Source organism: Pteropus vampyrus, unplaced genomic scaffold (assembly GCF_000151845.1).
Source record: "Pteropus vampyrus isolate Shadow unplaced genomic scaffold, Pvam_2.0 Scaffold110, whole genome shotgun sequence".
NCBI classification, from domain to species: domain Eukaryota; kingdom Metazoa; phylum Chordata; class Mammalia; order Chiroptera; family Pteropodidae; genus Pteropus; species Pteropus vampyrus.
Window position 1 is genome coordinate 4,190,422 of NW_011888891.1, and position 20,772 is coordinate 4,211,193.

The 20,772-nt window shown below is 37.1% G+C and overlaps 1 protein-coding gene across 1 annotated transcript in view; it reads right to left on the reverse strand.

Moving 5' to 3' along the window:
* The window catches only part of CUNH11orf53 (chromosome unknown C11orf53 homolog), a 48,155-nt gene that overhangs the window by 4,668 nt on the left and 22,715 nt on the right, over window positions 1-20,772 (reverse strand). Inside the window, exons 3-4 of the mRNA XM_011365435.1 lie at window positions 6,843-6,934; window positions 5,924-6,030 (exon numbers count right to left, since the gene is read on the reverse strand). Coding sequence (XP_011363737.1) covers window positions 5,924-6,030; window positions 6,843-6,934 — 199 coding nt within the window. The remainder of the gene's footprint in view (window positions 1-5,923; window positions 6,031-6,842; window positions 6,935-20,772) is intronic.

Genomic DNA, 20,772 nt, shown 5'->3' on the forward strand with positions numbered 1-20,772 from the left:
GCATTAACATCCTCCATCAAATATATATTACGTGACTATGTATGTATCTACGTAGAAATGTCAGTGATACAACCTCAAGCTAAAGAACACAAAGGATTGTCAGCAACCACCAGAAGCTAGGAAAAGACAAAGAAGTGTGCTCCCCTAGGGCCTTCTGAGGGAGCCTAGCCCTGCTGACACCTTGATTTTGGATTTTCTAGTCTCCAGAACTGTGAGACAATAGATTTCTATTGTTTTAAGTTATCCCCTTTGTAGTAATTTGTTATCACAGCCCTAGGAAATTAATTCAGGGAGCGACTGATGATGAAATAGACAATTCACTATGGTGTAAAGTGTCATGGTCGAGACAAGATGTGGGGAGGAGGGCACCTAAGCTGGTATTAGGGATGGGATGGGGAACACTTTCTGGAGGAGATGACATACTGACCTGAAAAAAGAGTATCCAGGTGTGTAAAGTCTTAAAATACACAAAATCAAGATACCCAGGAGCAAAGTTAAATGGAAAATGTAGCTGTCATAAAGGTTAAACATCCTCAATATCCAGTTCTGTGGATCTGAGCCCTTAGCCCCAACCCTCACAGTCCTATAGACTCTCAAGCATGGAGAGATTCACAGAATCTCATCCAACTTCCCACTCACCCAATGCTGAGATCCTCTCCATTATCAACACTGGGTGTGATGAAGAAATCAGCACCCCCTGAGAAAGTCCATTTCTTCTCTAGGATCCTCTGACTGTTACAAAGTAGGCTGAAGAGTCACTTTTAAAATTCTAATCTCTTTAATTCATACAGAAGAAGTTTAACCCTTCTTCCATTATGGTTCTAAAAATATTTGAAGACAAGCCATCATTTCCAATTGTCTTACTCAGGCTGCTATAAGAAATGCCACAGACTGGGCGGCTTAACATTTCTCAATGACGACATTTCTGGAGGCTACAAGTTTGAGATCAGGGTGTCAGCATAATTGGGGTCTTGGTGAGGTTTACAGATGGCTGGCTTCCTGCTGTGTCTTCATGTGATGGAAAGAGAGATCATCTTTCTCATGATCTTTTCTTATGAGCCCACTAATCTTATCATGAGGTCTCCACTCATATGACCTAATCACTTCCCCAAAGACCCACCTCCTAATACCATCACAATGGGGATTAGAGTTTTATCATATAAATTCCGGGGGGGACACCAATGTTCAGTTCATAGCTCTAACCTGAAATTCTATCTTCTCCAGGCAAGACAGGCTTTGACCACTTCGAAGTAGCATAAAATTTAAGAGTGAAGGCTCTGGAACCAAAGTGTTTGAATCTCAACTCTCCTCTTTTTAGCTGTGTGATCTTGGGCACATGAAGATTAAATGAGATCATATATGTCAAGCATTTAGAATAGTGTCTGGCATAGTGTAAGCAGGATATACATGTTAGCTATTATCACTCAGATGTATTTTTATGTCCCTTCAAGTCTGTGATATAGTCCTCTAAATATATTATGATTTGTGTGTTTTCCTGTTTAATAATTTAATGCTTTTTAGAAGCAGAGGGAACTCTTGGGCATGTGAGGCCAGAGGTGGGTGTAGATTAGGTGCCTTGTATGGCAAGGAGAGGAGGCAGTAATTAACTATAGAAGTATTTGTGTCTGGGCACATTTCCCCATGTTGCTAGGGCCCGTGTTATCCAGTGTCTCCTTCCAATTCCCAGCTTTGTCTGGCTAGGTCTTTTGTTGAAGTCCTGTTCCAAGGCCCATACATCCTCTGGCTTCTTCTGATTCAGCTTCCTTCTGTGTGTAGCAGGGTGTGGCAGGGCGGTAGCTGTCCTGGGTGCTGCCTGGGGAGACGTCTCATGACTATTTCATCTCCTTGCTCCGCCTGATCTACTTAAGCTGCTCTAGCTAAGGCTGGGGCCAGGAAGAAGCCTTCTGTGAGACACAGTGCACATGCCCAATTTGATAGACATAAGTATCAGCACTCTATTCTTCCCTCAGCATCTGTCAGCCATTCTTTCATCAGCTGGCATGGCTCTGCCTCTAGCCTCTACCCAAGGCATGGATAAAGCTCAGTCTCTGCCGACACTACTCCTTCAACTTTTGACTTTTCTGCTGTAAAAGCGTTCCTATCTTTCTCTTCCACCACCAACAATCCCTAGGATCTTCTTATGTTCCTCCTTTTTCTTCTTCCCAGGTTTAATTATTACTGTGGAATTCCTGGCACCATACCCTTCGCAATCCAATTTTAAGGCCTAAAGACTCTACAAGGCTGCACATTTATGAGTGTAGTTGATTTTATTTATTATATGATGAAAAGAAGCCTCTTGTGTTCATTGTTCCTACATAATTTTACCCTCTACCTGCTGTGAAAATTAAACACTCTCTTTCCATTCTTTATGGTTACCCACAAAATATTACCTTGCATATTTAACAAAGAGTAAAATGATACCTTAAACCTCCCACTGAAAGACAAGATCCTTAGAATATTATCTCTTAGGATCCCTCTCCTAATTTATGTGTATGTGATTTTCTTCCATTTTAGCTTTTTTCTTTTTATTAAACATACACAAAAATGATCATAATTATCATCATTCTATTAAGTAAATCTGCATTAGATTTACTTACATATTTACCAAGTTTTTTGCTTACGCTTCTTCCAGTCTTTTTTCCTAGATTCATTTTTTCCTTCTTCTAAAGTAATGCTTTAGAGAATTTCTTTTGTGTAGGTTGGAGTATTGGTGGTAAACCATTTCAGTTTTATCTGAAAACATCTTTTCTTTTGCCCTTGTATTTGAAAGATAATATTGCTGGGTTCGCAATTGTAATTTTATAGTTATTCTTCTCTCAGCACTTTCAAGATATCACTCCACAATTGGCTTCCGTGATTGCTGTTGAGAAGTTTGCTGTCAACCTTAGAGTTATTCTTTGTGACAATCTTTCCTTTCTGACTGCTTTTTAATATACTCCCTTTGTCTTTAAGTTTCTTCGAGTTCACCTCATTTTATCTAGAGGTAGATTTTAAAATGTTACCTCACTTGGTGTAGGATGTGCTTCATGTGTCTGAGGATTTATGTCTTTCGTAAGTTCTGGAAAACTCACCCATCTTCTCCTTAAAGATTGCCTTGTGGGTATTATCCCTATGTTCTCCTTTTGGGACTTTGTTTAGATGTATGTTAAGCCTTTTATTTTGATCCTCTTTACCCCTTAACCTCTCCTTATTTTCTCTATATCCATGATTCTCTGTTCCATATTTTGGTAGCAACTGGTATAGATTTCTTCAAATCTATATCCTGTTTACTTATGCTTTCTTCAACTGTAGTTAATTTCTTGTTTAGCTCATACATTGAGTTTTTTACATTATTAATGATTACATATTTTTTTATTTCCATAAATTCCATTTAATTTTCAAAAAATGTATCTGGCAATTTTTGATCGTCTTGTTGAGTGTTCATTATTTATTGTTATTATATATTTTGTATGATAATTCTAATATCAGAAAATTCTAAATGTAAATGTATTGTTGATTGTTTATGCTGACTCTCATTCATAGTGGTTTGTTTCCTTATGCATTTGGTGATCTTTCAAATTTATATCTGTGAAAATCAAGGATCCTAAATTGAGGTGTCTTTTCTTCCGAAGATTTACGTATGCATTTCATGAAAGCCAGCTCCCTGCCGTGTTCCCCAGCTTAATCCTGGGGTCCCAGTTTCAGCTCCTCAACTTTGGGAACAGCAGTTCAAGGACCAGTCTTCACATCCAAAACTAATCTGGACCCCCGGCCTCAGGAACAGGTGTCCTTTGTCCTTCAATGGATATTCTGGTTTCTTTTTCTTATTGAAGTATACTTGACATATAATAAAATTCACAAATTTTAAGTGTTAAATTTGATGAATTTTGACAATGGTTACAAATTTGGCCTTTTTGGTGTGATTGCCTTCTTGTCATGCAGTGTTTTAATTTTTGCTCAAACCTTTCCTCAACCTCTCATGTCAACCCTACCCAACTCCACACCCAGCTTCGGAGATTTCCCTTCCTTCTTGCCAGCTCAACAATTCAGGAAAATATGTTTTATGCAGGATCCAGTTTTATTGTGATCTTCCCATCCCCAAACCATCTAGTCTGCCTGAAACAGAATCAAATCCCTAAATATTAAAATGAGATGCAGATAATTTCCTGGTTTTTACATAGTACAAAAGCTTTTATTTTTCCATGACTTTCAACATTTCCCATCAGAGATTTAAATTATAATAGAAGTAATTCATAAATACTTGTAGTAGTTTTATAAACATACTGTTAGGCACATGGCCAAATGTGTTATATGCATTATTTCATTTAATTATCACAACAACCCCAGAAGAAACGTAATATTATTCTCATCTTAATGATGAAGAAACTAAAGCACAGAGAAAATAACTCAAGTTCCCCTATAGGTGGGTTGGTGGTGTGATGGTGGTGTGTGGGATTAAATAAGGACCTATCACCTTCTAAGCATTCTAATAACTCAAAAATAAAAATGTGAAAGCGTCATAGTTTAAAAAAATTTAGTACAAAGGAGACTTAGAGACATCTAGAAGCATCATATAATTATATAAAAACTCACTAAGATGATTGAGTGGGATTTATACTTTTCATCTGGTTATCTATCTATCTATCTATCTATCTATCTATCTATCTATCTATCATCTATCATCTGTTATCTATCTATCTATCTATCTATCTATCTATCTATCTATCTATCATCTATCTACCTATCTGTCAGTCTATTTCCTTAGTTTTTCAATGGATATTCTATTTTAGGGGGTCATTTTTATTGAAGTATAATTTAAATATAAATTCACTAATATTACGTGTATAATTTAATGCATGACAAATTTGACAAATTCCTGTGACCTACCATCAAAAATCATGATATAAAACATTTCCATAAAATTAATTATTTGTAACTATAATTAATGCTATACAATAGCATTCTCTGTGGTGGCCTGGAAAATACTTAGATGGATAAATATAAAAAGCAATGGTAATACATCACTTCAGTGAGATCTTACAGAATATAGAAGAGTTCTAAAGGGCCTGTGTTGGGATTGGGAAGAATTTTACTGGACAGATTTCAGAGCTGGTATTTACTCCCCCATCTCATTCCCAGATTTTATGGGTTGAGAAAGAATAGACTAAAACATGAGCCTTCAGCAGAAGCACTAGTTGTCATTGCTCATGTGACGAGAAAACTCACATTCCTTTCTTTCTTGTTCAAGATATTATACTCACACAATTGCCTCTTACCATATGAATCCTCCAGAAATAATATTTAAATTAATATTGAAGAGCCCATAACTTTTGACCAAGTGAGATGGTATATAATTTTTATTTTGCATACTGCAAACAACAGGATCCTGCAATGCCAGGTAGACAAATTTAGAGGTTTATATTTGAATGAAATTTGCCAGTCTGCAACTTCCTGTAGCTAACACAACAGCTTCACAGCTGCCCCAAAAGCCCCTTCATGAAAATGAGTTAATTTGAACTAATAGGTCACCAAGGTTGTAAAGTGATAAGAGTTTCCCTGAGTACATTTCTAGTCATTTTTATGACCTCATAACATCTTTAAGTGTCAAGCTGGTTGAAGGAATATATTGAAATGTACTAAGAAAGAGATCTCTGACTAGCATACGATTTTTCACACTGCTATATAATATATAATATATTTTTAAAATTCTGATTGTATAGTTTAGAAAGCGTCTCTTTAAACTTAAAGATATTGCTATTAATGATTAAGTAATAATAATCATAACCACTTGTGAATAGCCGGGGTCCCTTTTCAAGGAATTCATAGTATTTTATGTATTTAATTTCTCATTTTCATTATATCTATGGTTGGGAGAGAAGTGGAAGTGATAATATTATACTGAACATTCTAAAAATCATGATTTAATATCTGAATTTAGACCTACCATGGGTCATATGATTTTCCTCCAACTCTGAAATGAATGCAAAGTTAATGCTGGATGTAACACAGTTAGCCTTTACATGTACCCATGTGAGGTTGAAATAATGTGTTCTTTAAGAAGAAAATGGGCAAAAGGAATTAGATGTCTTAGTTAATGTGACAAGTACGTAGTAGAACCAGGGGCATTCTGACTAGAGTGAAATCATATATAGTAACTAAACTATACCAAGCCGTTCTAATAAATCTTACTAGTTTTGCAAAGTTCGAAACAAGTTTTGATTTTTGGACCACTTATCTGAGTTACATAGTAATTTAATCATAATTAGGAAAATCCCCCATAATGAATAGGAACTACAGTTATAATATCTACCATGTGCCAAGCGTTTTATATAATATTATCTTGTTATAAAGTAGTTATTATCATCTCAGGTGTACAAAAGAGGAAAGCACAGAGAAGTTAAATAATGTGTCCTAAATCACCCATCTAGTAAATTACAAAACTAGGATTTAAACCCAATCTCTATCACTCCCAAATTTATGCTCCCTCAACCTCTCAATGACATAACAAACAGGTTCTCTGTAGTATTCTTTACATCAATCCACAGATATTTACTGGGCACCTCCGATGTGCAAGGCACAGTGCTGAATGTTGCAGGTGCTAGAAAGAATGCAACCAAACAGCTTAGGTTAGGATCTATTTAGGGACACAAGCCATTTATGGTAGATTAAATATGACTACAATTTCTTTGCAGCTCCTCCCATCAAGAAGTGGAGTTTATACCTCTATCCCTTGAATCTGAGATTGTTTTGTGACCTGCTTTGATTAATAGAATGTGGCAGAAATGATGCTAGTTAAGTTTCAGAGTCTAGGCTTCAAGAGGATTTGCAGCTTCTACCTTTGCTTGTGTTAAATGCTGCCTTACAATGTCTTCTTAAGAAAGCCAGTATAGCCTCGTGGAGGATGAAGGAACATGTGAAAGTGAATCCAGGCACTCTTGATGACAGCTAGCACCAACTGTCAGACATGTGAAGGAGCTTTCTTAGACTTTCCTGCATGGCTGAATCTCCAGCTAAATGCAACTACATAAGTGAGCTCTAGGGAAACCAGCAGAGAAATTCCCAGCCAACCCACAGACTTGTGAGAAATCCTAAATCATTATTACCAATTGCTAAGGTTTGGGTGGGTTCTTATGCAAGTAGCTCATGGTACAGAACAGCATGTGCCTAGTTTTCAGGTGCATGATCTGTGCTCTGCATACTCTAGAAGCCAGAAAAAGGGGAAATCACTGTGCTGAGGATTTGGACATGAAGGATAAGAGGATGCAGAGAGGAGAAAGGAAGCCCCAGATGCAAGGAATTTTGTGAACCAAGCACAGAGGTGGGAAAGCACATTTACTACTTATTCTTCAAGGAATAATAAACAAATTGGTTGTTCAGGAGCAAAAGTTTCATTTAATTGATTAAATAAAACTGTATTTAATCATTTTATTAAACTAGTTAATAAAAGTTTTAAGAGAATTCAGGGGTTTTAGGAGGCTAGCAGGTGACATTTATTTGTGTGCCTACTATTTATCAGGATTGTGGTAATTTCCAGAAATATAAAGAAGAGTAAGGCATGGGTTTTGTTCTTAGGGAGCACATGGTTTCATAAGGAACACAGTTGCATGCATATATATATAATGTAATTGGTGCAATGATAAAGATAAGGGTTGAGAGGAATAGCATTTCATGAATACTTACTTCATGCCAGACTCTGTGTCGGGCACTTTACATATATTAGTGTGTGTTTCATAATTTTTAAGCAACAATTACCACTTATGTGCTTTATGTGCTTTGCACTGTGCTAAATAATTTACATGTATTATCTCATTAAATCTTTACCATGAGCCACTGACAAAGATTGTTTTAAGCTATTATTGCTAGATTATAGATTGGGAAACTAATAGACAGTATAAAGGACTTGTCCAATGTCATCAGGCTAGTAAGTGACATAGGCTGGATTCCAATCTAAATCTACTGTAACCATGATTTAGTGTATGTAGGGGTAAGGATGAGAGTAGACATGGAGGTGAGTTGCTGTCTTGAAGGAAGGTGACTAAACACATCATACCGTAGGTAATATCTGAGTCCAGTTTTGAAGAATGAGAGGAAATCAATAAGCAGATAGGCTAAAGGGTATTGTAGTTGGGTAGCAAAGCAAGGCTTGAATGTGTGGATAGCATGTCACAGACATGGAATGTGTGCCGGAATTGTGCAAACAGAAAAACTAGAGAAGCTGGAGGAAGGTGTGGGAGCCAGGTTATAATAAAACTTTTTGAGCCATGCTAAGGAGCTTGGTCTTCGTCCAGGCCATGATCCTTTAGAAGTTTCTTAGCAGTGTACACATGGTGAAAGTGGCATTCTAGGTAATTTAATCCAATGCTGAAAATGGTGGATCAGGAATGGTTGGTAGGTCAGTGTCTGGGCTATTGTAGTTGCACAGAGATTCAGTGATGGGGGTGTGATGAGCTCTCGGTTGGGGTGGGGTTTTAGGCGGCTAGCAGATGACATATATATTCACCTCTTTTTGGCTTTGTTTCAGAGCCTGGCATGGGCTGTTACTTGCCCTGTGGGTGCTGATGGCTATTAGCCACCTGTCCCACTTGTACCAATTCTCAGAGCTCTTTCTCTCTTTTCTTCTTTATTGTCAACTGCCCCCCCTGATATCTGTGTAAAGAGGAGGCTAGCGGGTCTTCTCATACTTCCCCGTTTACAAAGAAAAAACCTAGCATTCTTAAATAATTTAATAGTACATTGTATAGGTCCAATCCTAAGGCCAATAAGAATTTATGAGGAAGGAATATTGAAACATATATTCTTGAAAACTTTTATTTATTTTGTGTTTATAAAGCCTTAATTATAGGGTATTTGTATCACAAAGAAAGAGCTCATCTGGTTTCCTGCCCCTTGTTTTCATTATCACTAGCCTCGGGCAGCAGGAGGTACTATGGAGAGTAAAAAAGATTAAGTGATTTGCTTAAGGCCTTCACATGTATAGGGGTAAAATAAACACTAAAAGACTCGTTTAAGTTCTTTCTTGGGAGAAGGAATTTACCATGAAAACATTAATTTATGCATTTGTAATAGTGCATAAAAATAGATTTTGATGTTTATTAACTTGTTGGTGCAACAACTTAATTTCACTCTAATTTAAAGTTATAGTAAAATTCTGGAAAATTGTACACTACTCTCAGTGTGGCGACCTCTGGGAAGTAGGGGGAGATGGGTGAGAGCAGGGGAGGTTAGTAGACTTCCATTTTTGCTTTATGCTCTTTCATTCTGTTTGAAATTTTACCATGCGTTGCTTTTGTGATTAAAACAACTAGCTAATAAAAATTAAAAAAAAAAAAATAGAATTTAGGTCTTAAATCTATATTGTAAATCTCAACTTAAAGAAAAACACTATAATTCCAAGTGTCTTAAATTTCTGTTATATGAACTATTTTATGTCCTTTGGAAAACTAACATGGTTGTGGAATTCCAACTTTCTAACAGTTTTTTGAAATTTTACTGTTAAAACTCTCCTGCTTGGCATAAAATTATGCCCATGCTGTCTCTGTGAGGAAGTGATTTCTGTTGCCTAAGTTACAAAATGAAACATTTTTTTTTAACTTCTGGATCTTGGTGTGCTTTTTAAATGCTTTTTGTATTTAGGTAGCTAAGTTAGAACAACAGGAACCACTGGGTACAGGTTGATAAGTGTACACTTTGGCTAGAACAGAATCTGCAGAATTTCAGCCCTGTCAGGTGGACTTCCTGTGGCTGTTGTGCTGCAAAACTTGATTATTTTTGCAAGATGTGTGAAAGAATTTACAATCAGGAAATATTTTAAATTTCATGACATTTTAAAAAACGACAGAACCAATAGAACAGCTGAAAAAATAAGCTGTTTGCACAAGGTTCACCTTTATTATTATTTTTTTAAAAAAATTCTGCAATTGTGAAGGAGCAGGTGGTTGGGTGGAGAACATAGAAAGCCTTGGAAATGTGGTTCAGTTCTCTAAACAGGGCAGGACAGTGGTCTAATTAAAGTCAGACAATGGGCCATTTTGAAAGCCTTAGATAAAACATTCATTCAAATGAATGCGAAGGATATAATGTGTACCTCTGTATTCAAACATTGGCATTCTGAGTTTACAAGGCATTGCCTGCTCAGAAAATGTTTTTTCTTTTTTAATTCTTTCTGGGCTCATGAAGCGGGTTAGTTGGCAACATTAACAAGCAATATGCAAAGCACTGTGCTATGAGAGTGAGCAAAAATGTGTATCAGGGTAGTTACTGATTCCCTTTATCAATAACCTTGCAAACATTACAAATAAGTGGATCCTTCTGCTGGCAATTCAGAAAAAGCAGGAAGGACAACTGAGATGTACTTATTAAAGAAAAAATTATCATTTTCCTAAGAGATTTAATAATCAAACACAAAGATAACAGGTGCTCTAAAAATAAGAAAAATTAAAAATAATATAAGAGAATTAAACACTATCAAAGCAGGGAGAAATATACTGGGCCATCTGATGACCATTTGCTATGCCCAGGCAAATGTGAAAATCTTAATAAAGCTGGAACACATTGTAGGATGGGTTCATTTTATGGGTATTGAAGAGATGAAAAATAGTTTTTATGGTAAGTCTTAAAAAAATCAGAGGAGAGTATGAATATTTCTCATGATAGCAGTGGTACAGACTTTTTTATACTCGTATGTCTTCAGAGATGGCTCTGCCCAAAGCTGACCCTTCTAACCATGGATTCAATATATCATATATGTACTCTGTTTTCAGATTTGATAATACAATGATGGCTGAAACAGTTGTGATTTTGTTCTTGAATTTATGTATGGATAACTCCCTAAATTTAAGACATAGATAATCAGTTTGTCGTCTTATTTACATTCTGCTTCTTTCTTCTTTTGACCTTTTTTACTGTTTAGCGCCACCATTAGAATACCAAAGAGAAATAGCACAACATATAAATTGTCCAAGTTTTAGCAGAGTTTGGAGGGTGTAGCTTGGTTAAAGTTAAATTTCATTATTAGTAAATTCTTCCAAAAGTCTTTTATATGAAATACTAAAAATTGGCTTAGTACTTAAATATGAAATACTAAAAATTGAAGTCATTGGTGGTCCTCCTTGTCCCATCTTTTCTCATACTTTCATAAGAAGGTAAGAGCATGAGAAACTTACCCTCCCTTTTGCTTAGTGGCCATTATATTTATTAAGAATATACATACTATTCTTTACTGTGTAAACTATGAGAGAATGCCGGACACCATAGAGGTTGGGAGAGCATCTAAGAGGTAGATCACCAGAGATAGTGGGTCGACAGAGTTGGTCAGCTCAATGTTTTATTGGGCTCAGTGATGTAATGGTTTCCGCCTTCTGAAATGGGAGAAGTGGCCTTCTACATCCAGTCCCAGGAGTGAGCCATGGGATACCAGCCTTACAATATATTTCATCAAAAGGCATAGCAGGCGAGTGAGGTTCAGGCAAGAAGAAAAGTTCAGCCTGGAATGGGTTGGGTGAGATGGGCCCGAGAGAGCTCTGGAAAAGCAGCAAAAAGGCTTTTGCAAGGTCTGTATGGTACATTTTCCTCTTTTACAGAGAAGGCCAGGTGCCATGGAGAGCCTGAGAGACCAGGGGGTCCCGGATTGGTGGGGAATGACAGAGAGGAACTATATTCTGGAAGCAGTTTTGGGACAAAACTAGAGGAAGGTTCTAGAAGGGAATTAAGAACTTGCGTCCAGATCTCTGGTTTCATAGAAAAGAAAGGTTTTGGTTTTGATTTGAGCTGTGCGTGGCATCATCGGAGCAGTCTACAGAATCATTGCAAGGAGACAGACATGAATTGGAGAGGAGCAAAAGTCATGCTTGGGGCCCAACATCATGTATGGAGTATGAAGGGTAGGATGAGCACTGAGCAGAGGACCTGAACAAAGTGGTTGTTCCAAAACCAGTCCTTACTTAGACCAGAAATATAGATTTAAGAAGGTACCACATTGGGTAAAATAAAGACCTTGGAGTCCAAAAAATCTGGGTCCAAATCTAAGCTTCACTGCTTTCTATCTGAGTCTTAGTTTCTGCATCTGAAAAATAGATGAGTACCACCCTCTTAAGGTGGTTGAGCTTCTTGTCGATAAATGAAATGTATTTAAAGTGAATAAATAACATATTTGTAAAGTCCCTACTTAGGAGCCTAGCAGTAAATGACAGCTATTATTATTAAAAATTCTTATTTGTCTCAGAGATTGAGCTGGTGGAAGGAGACCCAGGCATACAAGTCACTTCAACTGTCCCACCCATGCCAATCTTTGACTAGATATTAAATGTAGTGTCACAACATTTGCACGCCATATAATTGTTTTTGTGCTTTATGTGATTTTTTCCCTATTTCTCTTGCAAATTCCACCTCAAAACTCTAGTTGAACTAGAGGAGAAGGAATTTATATTTCTAGAAGAAAGAGGGGTTTAGCTTGGCCTTGGAGGTTGGGGATAGGGATGCCAGTGGACGGCACATATTCTGAGTTTGGGTAAAGGTTATCAAATCAGGAAGAGTAAAAGCTGTACCCACTGGGGAGAGAGGGACACATTAAAAGCACTGTGAGTACCAGTCCCCTCCCATCTGCACTCATAAGATTATGCTAACCTTTGTAATTGAGGAAATGTGGGTTTCAAAAAGTAACATTATCTTTTAAGTCAGTAAATTGGTAGCAAATCCTAATCAAAATGTTAAGACTTTTATTTCCCTCTTCCTGACATTTGAAGTTGGAATTTTCATAAAACAGTAGCCCATGATGGGTGAATATAGTACTCCATTTGTTATCTAAGATTGGTTAAGTCTTTGGATGTTTATAACTGCAGAATGAGAGCAGCAGAATTTATCTTAATGAAATGAACCAAGCTGAAGTTCAGCTCTAGCCTTCTTGTCTTACAGAATGGAGGAGGGTCACATCGCTGAGTCAGAATAAAAATAAGATTCCTGTTTGTTTTATTGTTTCCTTCCTCAGAGTGAATCAATTTTTCACATCTACAAAAGTCACCCACGGCCTTTCTAGTGGTTTGACTTATTTATATTATGTTAGAATCTATAGTAATGAAAACAGGAGTATCTAACCTCCAAGGCTGATATTAAGAGCTGGCCACAATCTTGTGGGTATCTACCTTTGTGCAGCATACTTTCACTGTAACGTTTATCAAGTGCTACCATGTTTCAAGTACCATAAAAACCATAAAAGCTGCCATTTGCTGAGCACTTACAACATGCCATGTAACAGCTGTACCAGGGGCTTTATATACATTATCTCATTTCATCTTCATGACAACTCTATGATTGTATCACTATCCCTCCGTTTACATAAAAGGAAACTTAGGCCCAGAGAAGTGAGACCACTTTCACATGTTAAGTCAGATCCTCAGTCTGTCTAACTCCTAAATATGAGTTTTAACCCTTCTATCATACTGCTACTCTTCCTGGGATGGAGACTCCAAAAGGAATAAATGGAAACAGAAAGACATTAACTAGTTGGGAGAGAGATTAAACAAACAAACAAACAAAACAAAACAAAACAAAACAAAACAAAACAAAACAAAAATATGCTAGAGGCTCTGGGAGTAGAGGGGGAGTGTCTGGGAGACCTTAGCAGGCAAGATGAACTGAATTTTGGAGGGTCATGTACAAGGCTAGACCTTTCAACCTTCTCTTTCACTTTACCCTGCAGACCAAATTAGACCACCCACTGTATATCACAGAGAGTGCCAGCTCTCCTTCTAGACCACTCCATGTATTCTGTTCAGACTCTATTCCTCCTCACTGCTCACCTGAGTTATTTCCTTCCTTCAAAGCTTAGCTCATAGCTCATCCTCCAAGAAGTCTCCTTCCACCTACCCTCATCCTCTATTGAACTTCCACAGTGTTCACTGATGGCCACTATCACATGTTTGGCACTTGGAGCAAAGCCATCTTTTATTTTTAATGACTTGTTTCCTGTATAATTCCTTCTCCCACAGCTGAACTGTACATTTCTTCAGGTCAGAGAATTTCTTACATCACTTTGAATTCTAATGTTCCTTGCACACAGTCAATATTTAATAGCAATAGCATTGATTGAACTTATACCATGTGCCAAGCACTTGACAAATATTAAATTTAACCCTTACGGTTAACTTGCAAGGCAGATATTATTATCTTCCTTTGACAGTAAGCTTAAGTCATTGTATAGTTGGCAAATGGCAGAGCTGGGATTTGAATTCAGGTCATCTGGATCCAGAGCCCAAACTCTTCACTGTGCTATGCTGCCTGTGTCTTAGATGATGAACTGAAGTGTTGTAAGTTCCCAGATGACAGAGTGATCGGAAACAACAGCTCAAAGATGATTCCACTTGAGTATGAGTGAGTTCTCAGAGATTCAGATCTATTTTAAGTCCTAAACAGTGAAATGGGAACACTGAATAAATGAATAACAATAATTAAGAAGATAAAAGAATGGGATAAACTTTTTAAAGTTTGAGTATTAAAACTGAATACTGGAACGGGAGGGACCTAACTCTCTACTTTTGTTGATAAGGATACTGAAGCCCAGAGAGAAGAAAAGAATTGCCTGAAACCACTGATGGCCAGAAGGAGGGGCTCAAACAGATTGAGGAAGTAATTTCTCTTTTGGTGTATAAGAGCTATCTTGGATACATTTTCCAAAGCTTCAGGGAAATTAAAGAAACGTTGAGTTGCTATAACGTACAGTTTCTAACTGTGTATTCTTTTCTTTTTATATTTCACAAGAAATCCAAATGCAAATCACAGATATGGACATCACAATGTTTACGCTTGGTGGTAATTGAAGTGTGCTTATGATTGGAGCCACAAAACAGCAGCTGGATATATAACTAAACAAACCTCTAACTAGCACTCCTGATAGAAAAAGAGACAGTTATTAGGGATGGAGCTAGGCAATGCACATCTGTTCCACAGTTTGTGTTTACCCACCTCTCAACAAAGATCAAACACTCTTAATTACTCTATGCCATAAAAGCGCTATGTGGCACCCATTTTCATGTTTGTGCCTCCAAAATTTCCCGTCAGTAAGTACTATTGTCATACTTCTTTCTGTGCTTACAATACTTTCCTTCTAAAAATAATTAGGAAACGTTTTAACCAAGATTCCCAGCTGACAATATGGCCTTATCTTATGTGTCCTTGATGTGGAGATTTGAGCAGCTAATTTATAGATGGGGATTTAGGAAAATATGGAAAAAGAAAATAATTGTAAGTAATTGTGATCTGAAAAGCAAACACTTGATGTTGGTATAAAAGAATCATGCCAAGTGGAAATAGTTAAATTTTGGACTATAGATGCATAATATGTATAATTCAAGACTAATATAATCCAAATAATTTTCCCACTTGGGATATATCTCCTCAACATTTTCATCAGTTCAGATCTTTCAAAACAACCAGAAATCTTCACCAATTTTTCCTCATGTTTATGTACAATATTAACTCAAAATAACTTTCATAGCTACTTTCTTATTGTTCCTCGCTATAGCTTTTTGATGAATGAGCAGATCAAGATAGCTATCAGCATGTCCATAAACAAAAAAAATAGGTTGCACTAGACCTCTATTTCCAGGCTAATTCTAAATCTCCCCAAACTGCATTGTACCACTCCTCCCCTATTCCACTATGCAATTTTAATGCCAAAATGATTTTCATTTCCTACTCAGCAAGTTTAAAAACTTTTTCCTCTCATGCCAGCTACTGTATATTCAATGATTATAAGTGAATCTTAATGATAGCTTAAGAGAAACTTGATTAGAAAACTCAGTAGCCTGAAAATCGTTCATTGAATTTCAAAGCAAAATGGAAAACTGGTTATTGAAAGCAATAAGTTATTAGGCTTATTGCTCCTTCTTGTAATTCTCATTTTTCCTTTACCATAGATAATTAAGAGTTCATTCAATTTTATGACGTTATTAAAATTTCTCAATGATTAGCTTTTTTGGGGAACTCGATTGAAGTAGTGTAATTGAAAAAAAAGGCAACATAAATCTACATCAAAAGACCAATTATATATTTTTTGGTACTAGAGATTGGAGAATAGCTCATATTTAAATATTCTGGCAGAAAATCTTGTAGCACAGTAAAGAATAATAGAAAAATGTGAGAAAGAAAGAGAAAAGCCATTATTTAAAAACAGATATCCACCATAATAGTGTGAAACCACAGGATTATGACTACAATGTACAGAAGTAGGTTTAAGTTGTCTTTGGTGAAAGCCTTTTTTGATGTGAGGGATTTTTCTCCCTTTGATTCCTACTGCAAAGATGTGAAAAACATTTCATGGCATCAAAAACAGATGTTCTTGTGGTAAAGATGGATCAACACGGCCTGTGCAAACTTATCACTCTGTTGCCACAAAAAGCAGAGCAGCAATTTGGACACCAAATAGGCGCTTCCTAAAGGATACTTATTCAGGGAGATTTAGTTTTTATAATATATGTTTTTATGACCTACGGCTGCTTTAACAAATTACCGAAAACTGGGTGACTTAAAAAAACCAAAACTTATTCTTTCATAGTTCTGGATGCCAGAAGATCACATCAGAGTGTTGGCAAGGCTGCGCTCCCTATGGGACTCCAAGGGAGAACCCATTCTTTGCCTTTTCCAGATTTTGGTGTCTGCTTGCATTCCCCGACTTGTGGCTGCATGACTCCAACCTCTACTGTAATTACATTGCCTCTTCTGCTTTTGTGTGTTTCCTTCTGTGTGTGTGTGTCTCTCTCAAACTCTCTCTTACAAGGATACAGTGATTGCATTTAGGGTCCACCCAGATAATCCATGTATGTCCTTTCAAGATCCTTAACTTAATCACATATTTTGCCACATAAGGCAATATTCACAGGGTCCATGGATTTGACATGGGATATTTGGGGGTCTATTTTTTGGCCTAGCACAATATATATGGTAGAATTGCATGGTAGGGTCTCCAGTCTTCTCAAGTCAGCCTTTGACTGGTTATTCTCTATGTTGTCAGTAGCAAATTTTGAATATGCCTAAGGATGGATTGCCTATCTGAAATGATCTAAGATATCCAAGTCACTGTCACTTAGTATATTGGAATGAAAAATAGGTAGCTTCAGTATCACCCATGCAATTAGAGCCCCCAAATGCTTGCCAGTAATGTGACTTTTCATGATTCTTGTTCACTGGGTTGCATTTGCAACAGGAACAGTAATAGGTCATAGAAAATGGATGGTTAGTGAATACAATATCTTTCTTGGGATATACGGATATTCTAGAATAGTGGTTGAGAAGATGAAACATGAGCGGGTAGACAGTAAAGTCAATTCATAGAAATACCTAATGTTCAAATAACCACATTTCAAGTTTATATGCATTTAATTACCCGAATTTAAAAGGTCATTGAAGTGAGGATGAGAGTAAGACACCAGTGTTGAGATGTTCCTACAGCCTATGCACTTGATGCCTGAGAATAAATGCCATAGTTAGAGCTGGTTTGCACCTTTCTAGTCCTAGGAGTTCTTTCTACATAATATATTTTCTGTTTTGATTTTCTTTGTTTGCATGTGCTATGGTCTGAATGTTTGTGTTCTCCCCAAATTTATATGCTGAAATTCTAATGCCTAATGAGATGGTATTAGGAGGTGGGGCCTTTGGGAGGTGATTAGGTCATGAAGGCAGAGCCTTCATAAGTAAGATTAGTGCCTTAATAAAAGAGACGCCAGAGAGCTCCCTGGGCCCTTTCACCATGTGAGGATACAACGAGAAATCTGCAACCCGGATGGGGACCTTTGCCAGAGTGCGACCATGCTGGCACCCTGGTCTCAGACTTCCAGCCTCCAGGACCGTGAAAAACGTTTGCTGTTTATAAGCTACCCAGTTTGTGGTATTTTGTTATAGCAGCTCAAAGGGATGAAGAGAGGATGAATGAGAGATTTTTCTACTCTCTTCCATATTTATCTCCCCCTTTAAAAGGAATATGGAATTAGAAGTCAGAAAATCTGCCACTTGCTAACGGCGCAGCTTGAAAACAATTGCTTCTGTTGTCAACTTTTTAATCGGTAGAATGAGAAACCATGTAAATATCGATCTCACAGGATTAGTGTGTCTATCAAATGAAATAACACACAAGGAATTGTACTTTAAACTGTCCTTATGTAGATAGTATTACAATCTTTAAATAACATGGCCATGTTGCGTGGTTTTTTGTCTTTAGCATTCAATATAGTGCCTGGCTATATAGTCTTGTGTTTTTTAAATGTGTATTTTTTCTTTCTACCAGGTAATTTGGCATAGACTATGTACTACACATTTCTTGTAGTCACTTACATGATAATACTTTCACTGTCACTGGGCCAATGGCAATAGTTCAACAAATTCTTATCTGGGCAGAGATAGGAACCTTGGCTGTGGTGTGAGAGACTTGGATGCTTGCTCTTTGCTCGATGGTAAAGTTCTCAAACTATAAGGTGTAAAGAGTCACCCAAAGGAGCTTGTTAACAATGTCCATTTCTTGGCTCCAGCCCAATAACTTTGTTAGTAGACAAGACAGGGACCAGGAATCTGCATTTAAAAATTAAATCAAATAATATGGCTTGTTATTATGTTTATATTGTTATATCTCAAAAAAAGAAAAAAGAAAATGCACTATCAAAAAAGAAAAAAGAAAATGCACTATTTGGCAGTCACAGATCTTGAACAAGAAGTCATGTTAGGTAATTTTTTAAAGAAAAATATGTTCATATCCACCATTTGGATATATGCCTTCTTGTCTTTTTATGTAACTCTGTCAGGTATAGGGCCTTATCGTTCATTTATTGGCATTGATCACAATGCCAAAGAGAGAGTTATACCCTTACTCACACAGGGCAGATACAATGTCCGCTCCTTGACTACGCTGGTATCCTCATTGTCACTCTTGTCTTCCCAGCTGCTAATTTGTCTGGAATTTTCATCAAGTTTCACAAGTTTAGCTGCAGTTGTGGCTAAGCAATCCACATTGCTTCCATGAAGCTGTGGTTCATTTAGAGTAGACTCTGAACTCTCTCTCCACCCCCACCCCCTGATTGGTATGGATATTTTTAATACACACAAATGGTTCTGAGCAAGAGCTATGAGAAACACTGCGCTAAGAGCAGACAAAGAGCCCATTATTTAGATTGCTCTTTATCAACTAAGCTCCATTTGTTGAACTAGAAGAGAGGAGATGGCTTAAAAGAAAGGGAGGCATAAAATGTGCAGCAAAAGGTATTCTTGGATGGGAGGAAATCTAATCTTGGATCGATCCCTTAAAACATGTCCCAGAAGTTTGATTTTGGAGCAGTGTTGAATGAACATGGTGCCAACATTCTGGGCAGACACACTGGAAGAACCAGTATCTGCTGTGCACCAGCCCTGTGCTAGGTGCTGTACATGGTTGCTTCATATACTCCTGGTCACCTGCTCTCATGCACTCAGCCCCAGCCATGCCTGACAGATGCCAGACATTCCTGTTGTTATAGTTTACCTAATAGAATAAGGATTATATACCCATGTTGATAGCCAACTGCTATTTCCATTCTAGGATCATTTTTTGAAGAACTGGGTACAGCAACGTAAACATTTTAAGCACAGAGTGGTGTTATTTATTCATGAAGACACAATGGCAGATAGAAATTTTAGACTTAAGATGTCTACTAGGATTTTAAAATCTGACTTTGTGTTTTACAGAGAGGATTTTTCTAAGTTATCTTATAAGGTTTAAAATAACATGTGGACGAAAATCAGCATTATTTTCACCAGCTTAGCTTTTGTTAATTTATGACTGAGGGAAATGAAAAAGTCAGGACACGTTTTTCTTTCATTGCTACCAGCCGAAATAGCCAATAAGTTCATAGAGCTGTTGGAATGCTTGCTCACAGTTTGACAGATGTGCCATAGTGTTAATAGTAATTATATTGTTTGTGCCAGTCGAAGGAGGGCTTTGCAATTGAGAATATCAGACTCAGGATGAGAGTTTGATGTGTAAAGGGAAAAGAGAGATAACTAATCTTAACAGAGGACTTAAACCCCCAAACACTTCAGAATGTATTAAATTGAGACTTACATTAAATCTTGAGTTACTTGTCTGCCTGGATCGTTTTTCTGCCAGTAGATCTTTAACTGTGTGCTTCACTCTCACGCCTTGATACACCCGTTTGCTGTAGTCTCCTGGGACTTAAGCAAATGGAATAGTAACAATCAAATGTGGATGGAGTAATTAGGTTAACCTCTGGAAGGATATATTCAGGGCCGATAATTGTAATGCTATTTTTTGTTAGAACGAGAGACTCAAATTTGAAATGGCTTCGATAGAGATCATTTAGTCCTATCTCCTGGTCCTTGATAGAAACTCATCCCAGCTCTGCATAGGTGAAACACTATTCCACCTTCTACAAAACAAAATTTCAAAGTGTCCTCTTTTTCGTACTCTGGTTTGCCAAGGTTTATTCTAGTTATTTTTAAAATTTATGCTTTAATTGCAAGATCAGGGATTGGGTACAATTGGAAATAATGCTTCCTACTACATGATGGAAAAGTTAGATTTGCATGAATCAGGTTACAGAGTGACACTATTCCTGCTACATCATATTTCTACTGGATGTAGGTGGGCAGGTCAACTGGACTGTTTTAAAAACATTATGTTCCTAAGAAGAAAGTCACTTGTCTCTGTTTACTGTACCAATTTATATATTTCTTATTTTTGAAAACACAGTGATTCAACATGAGGAGCTGCTGCTTTGAAACTAGGCCAAGGATAAGGGAAGAGTCATTTATTCATTTAAC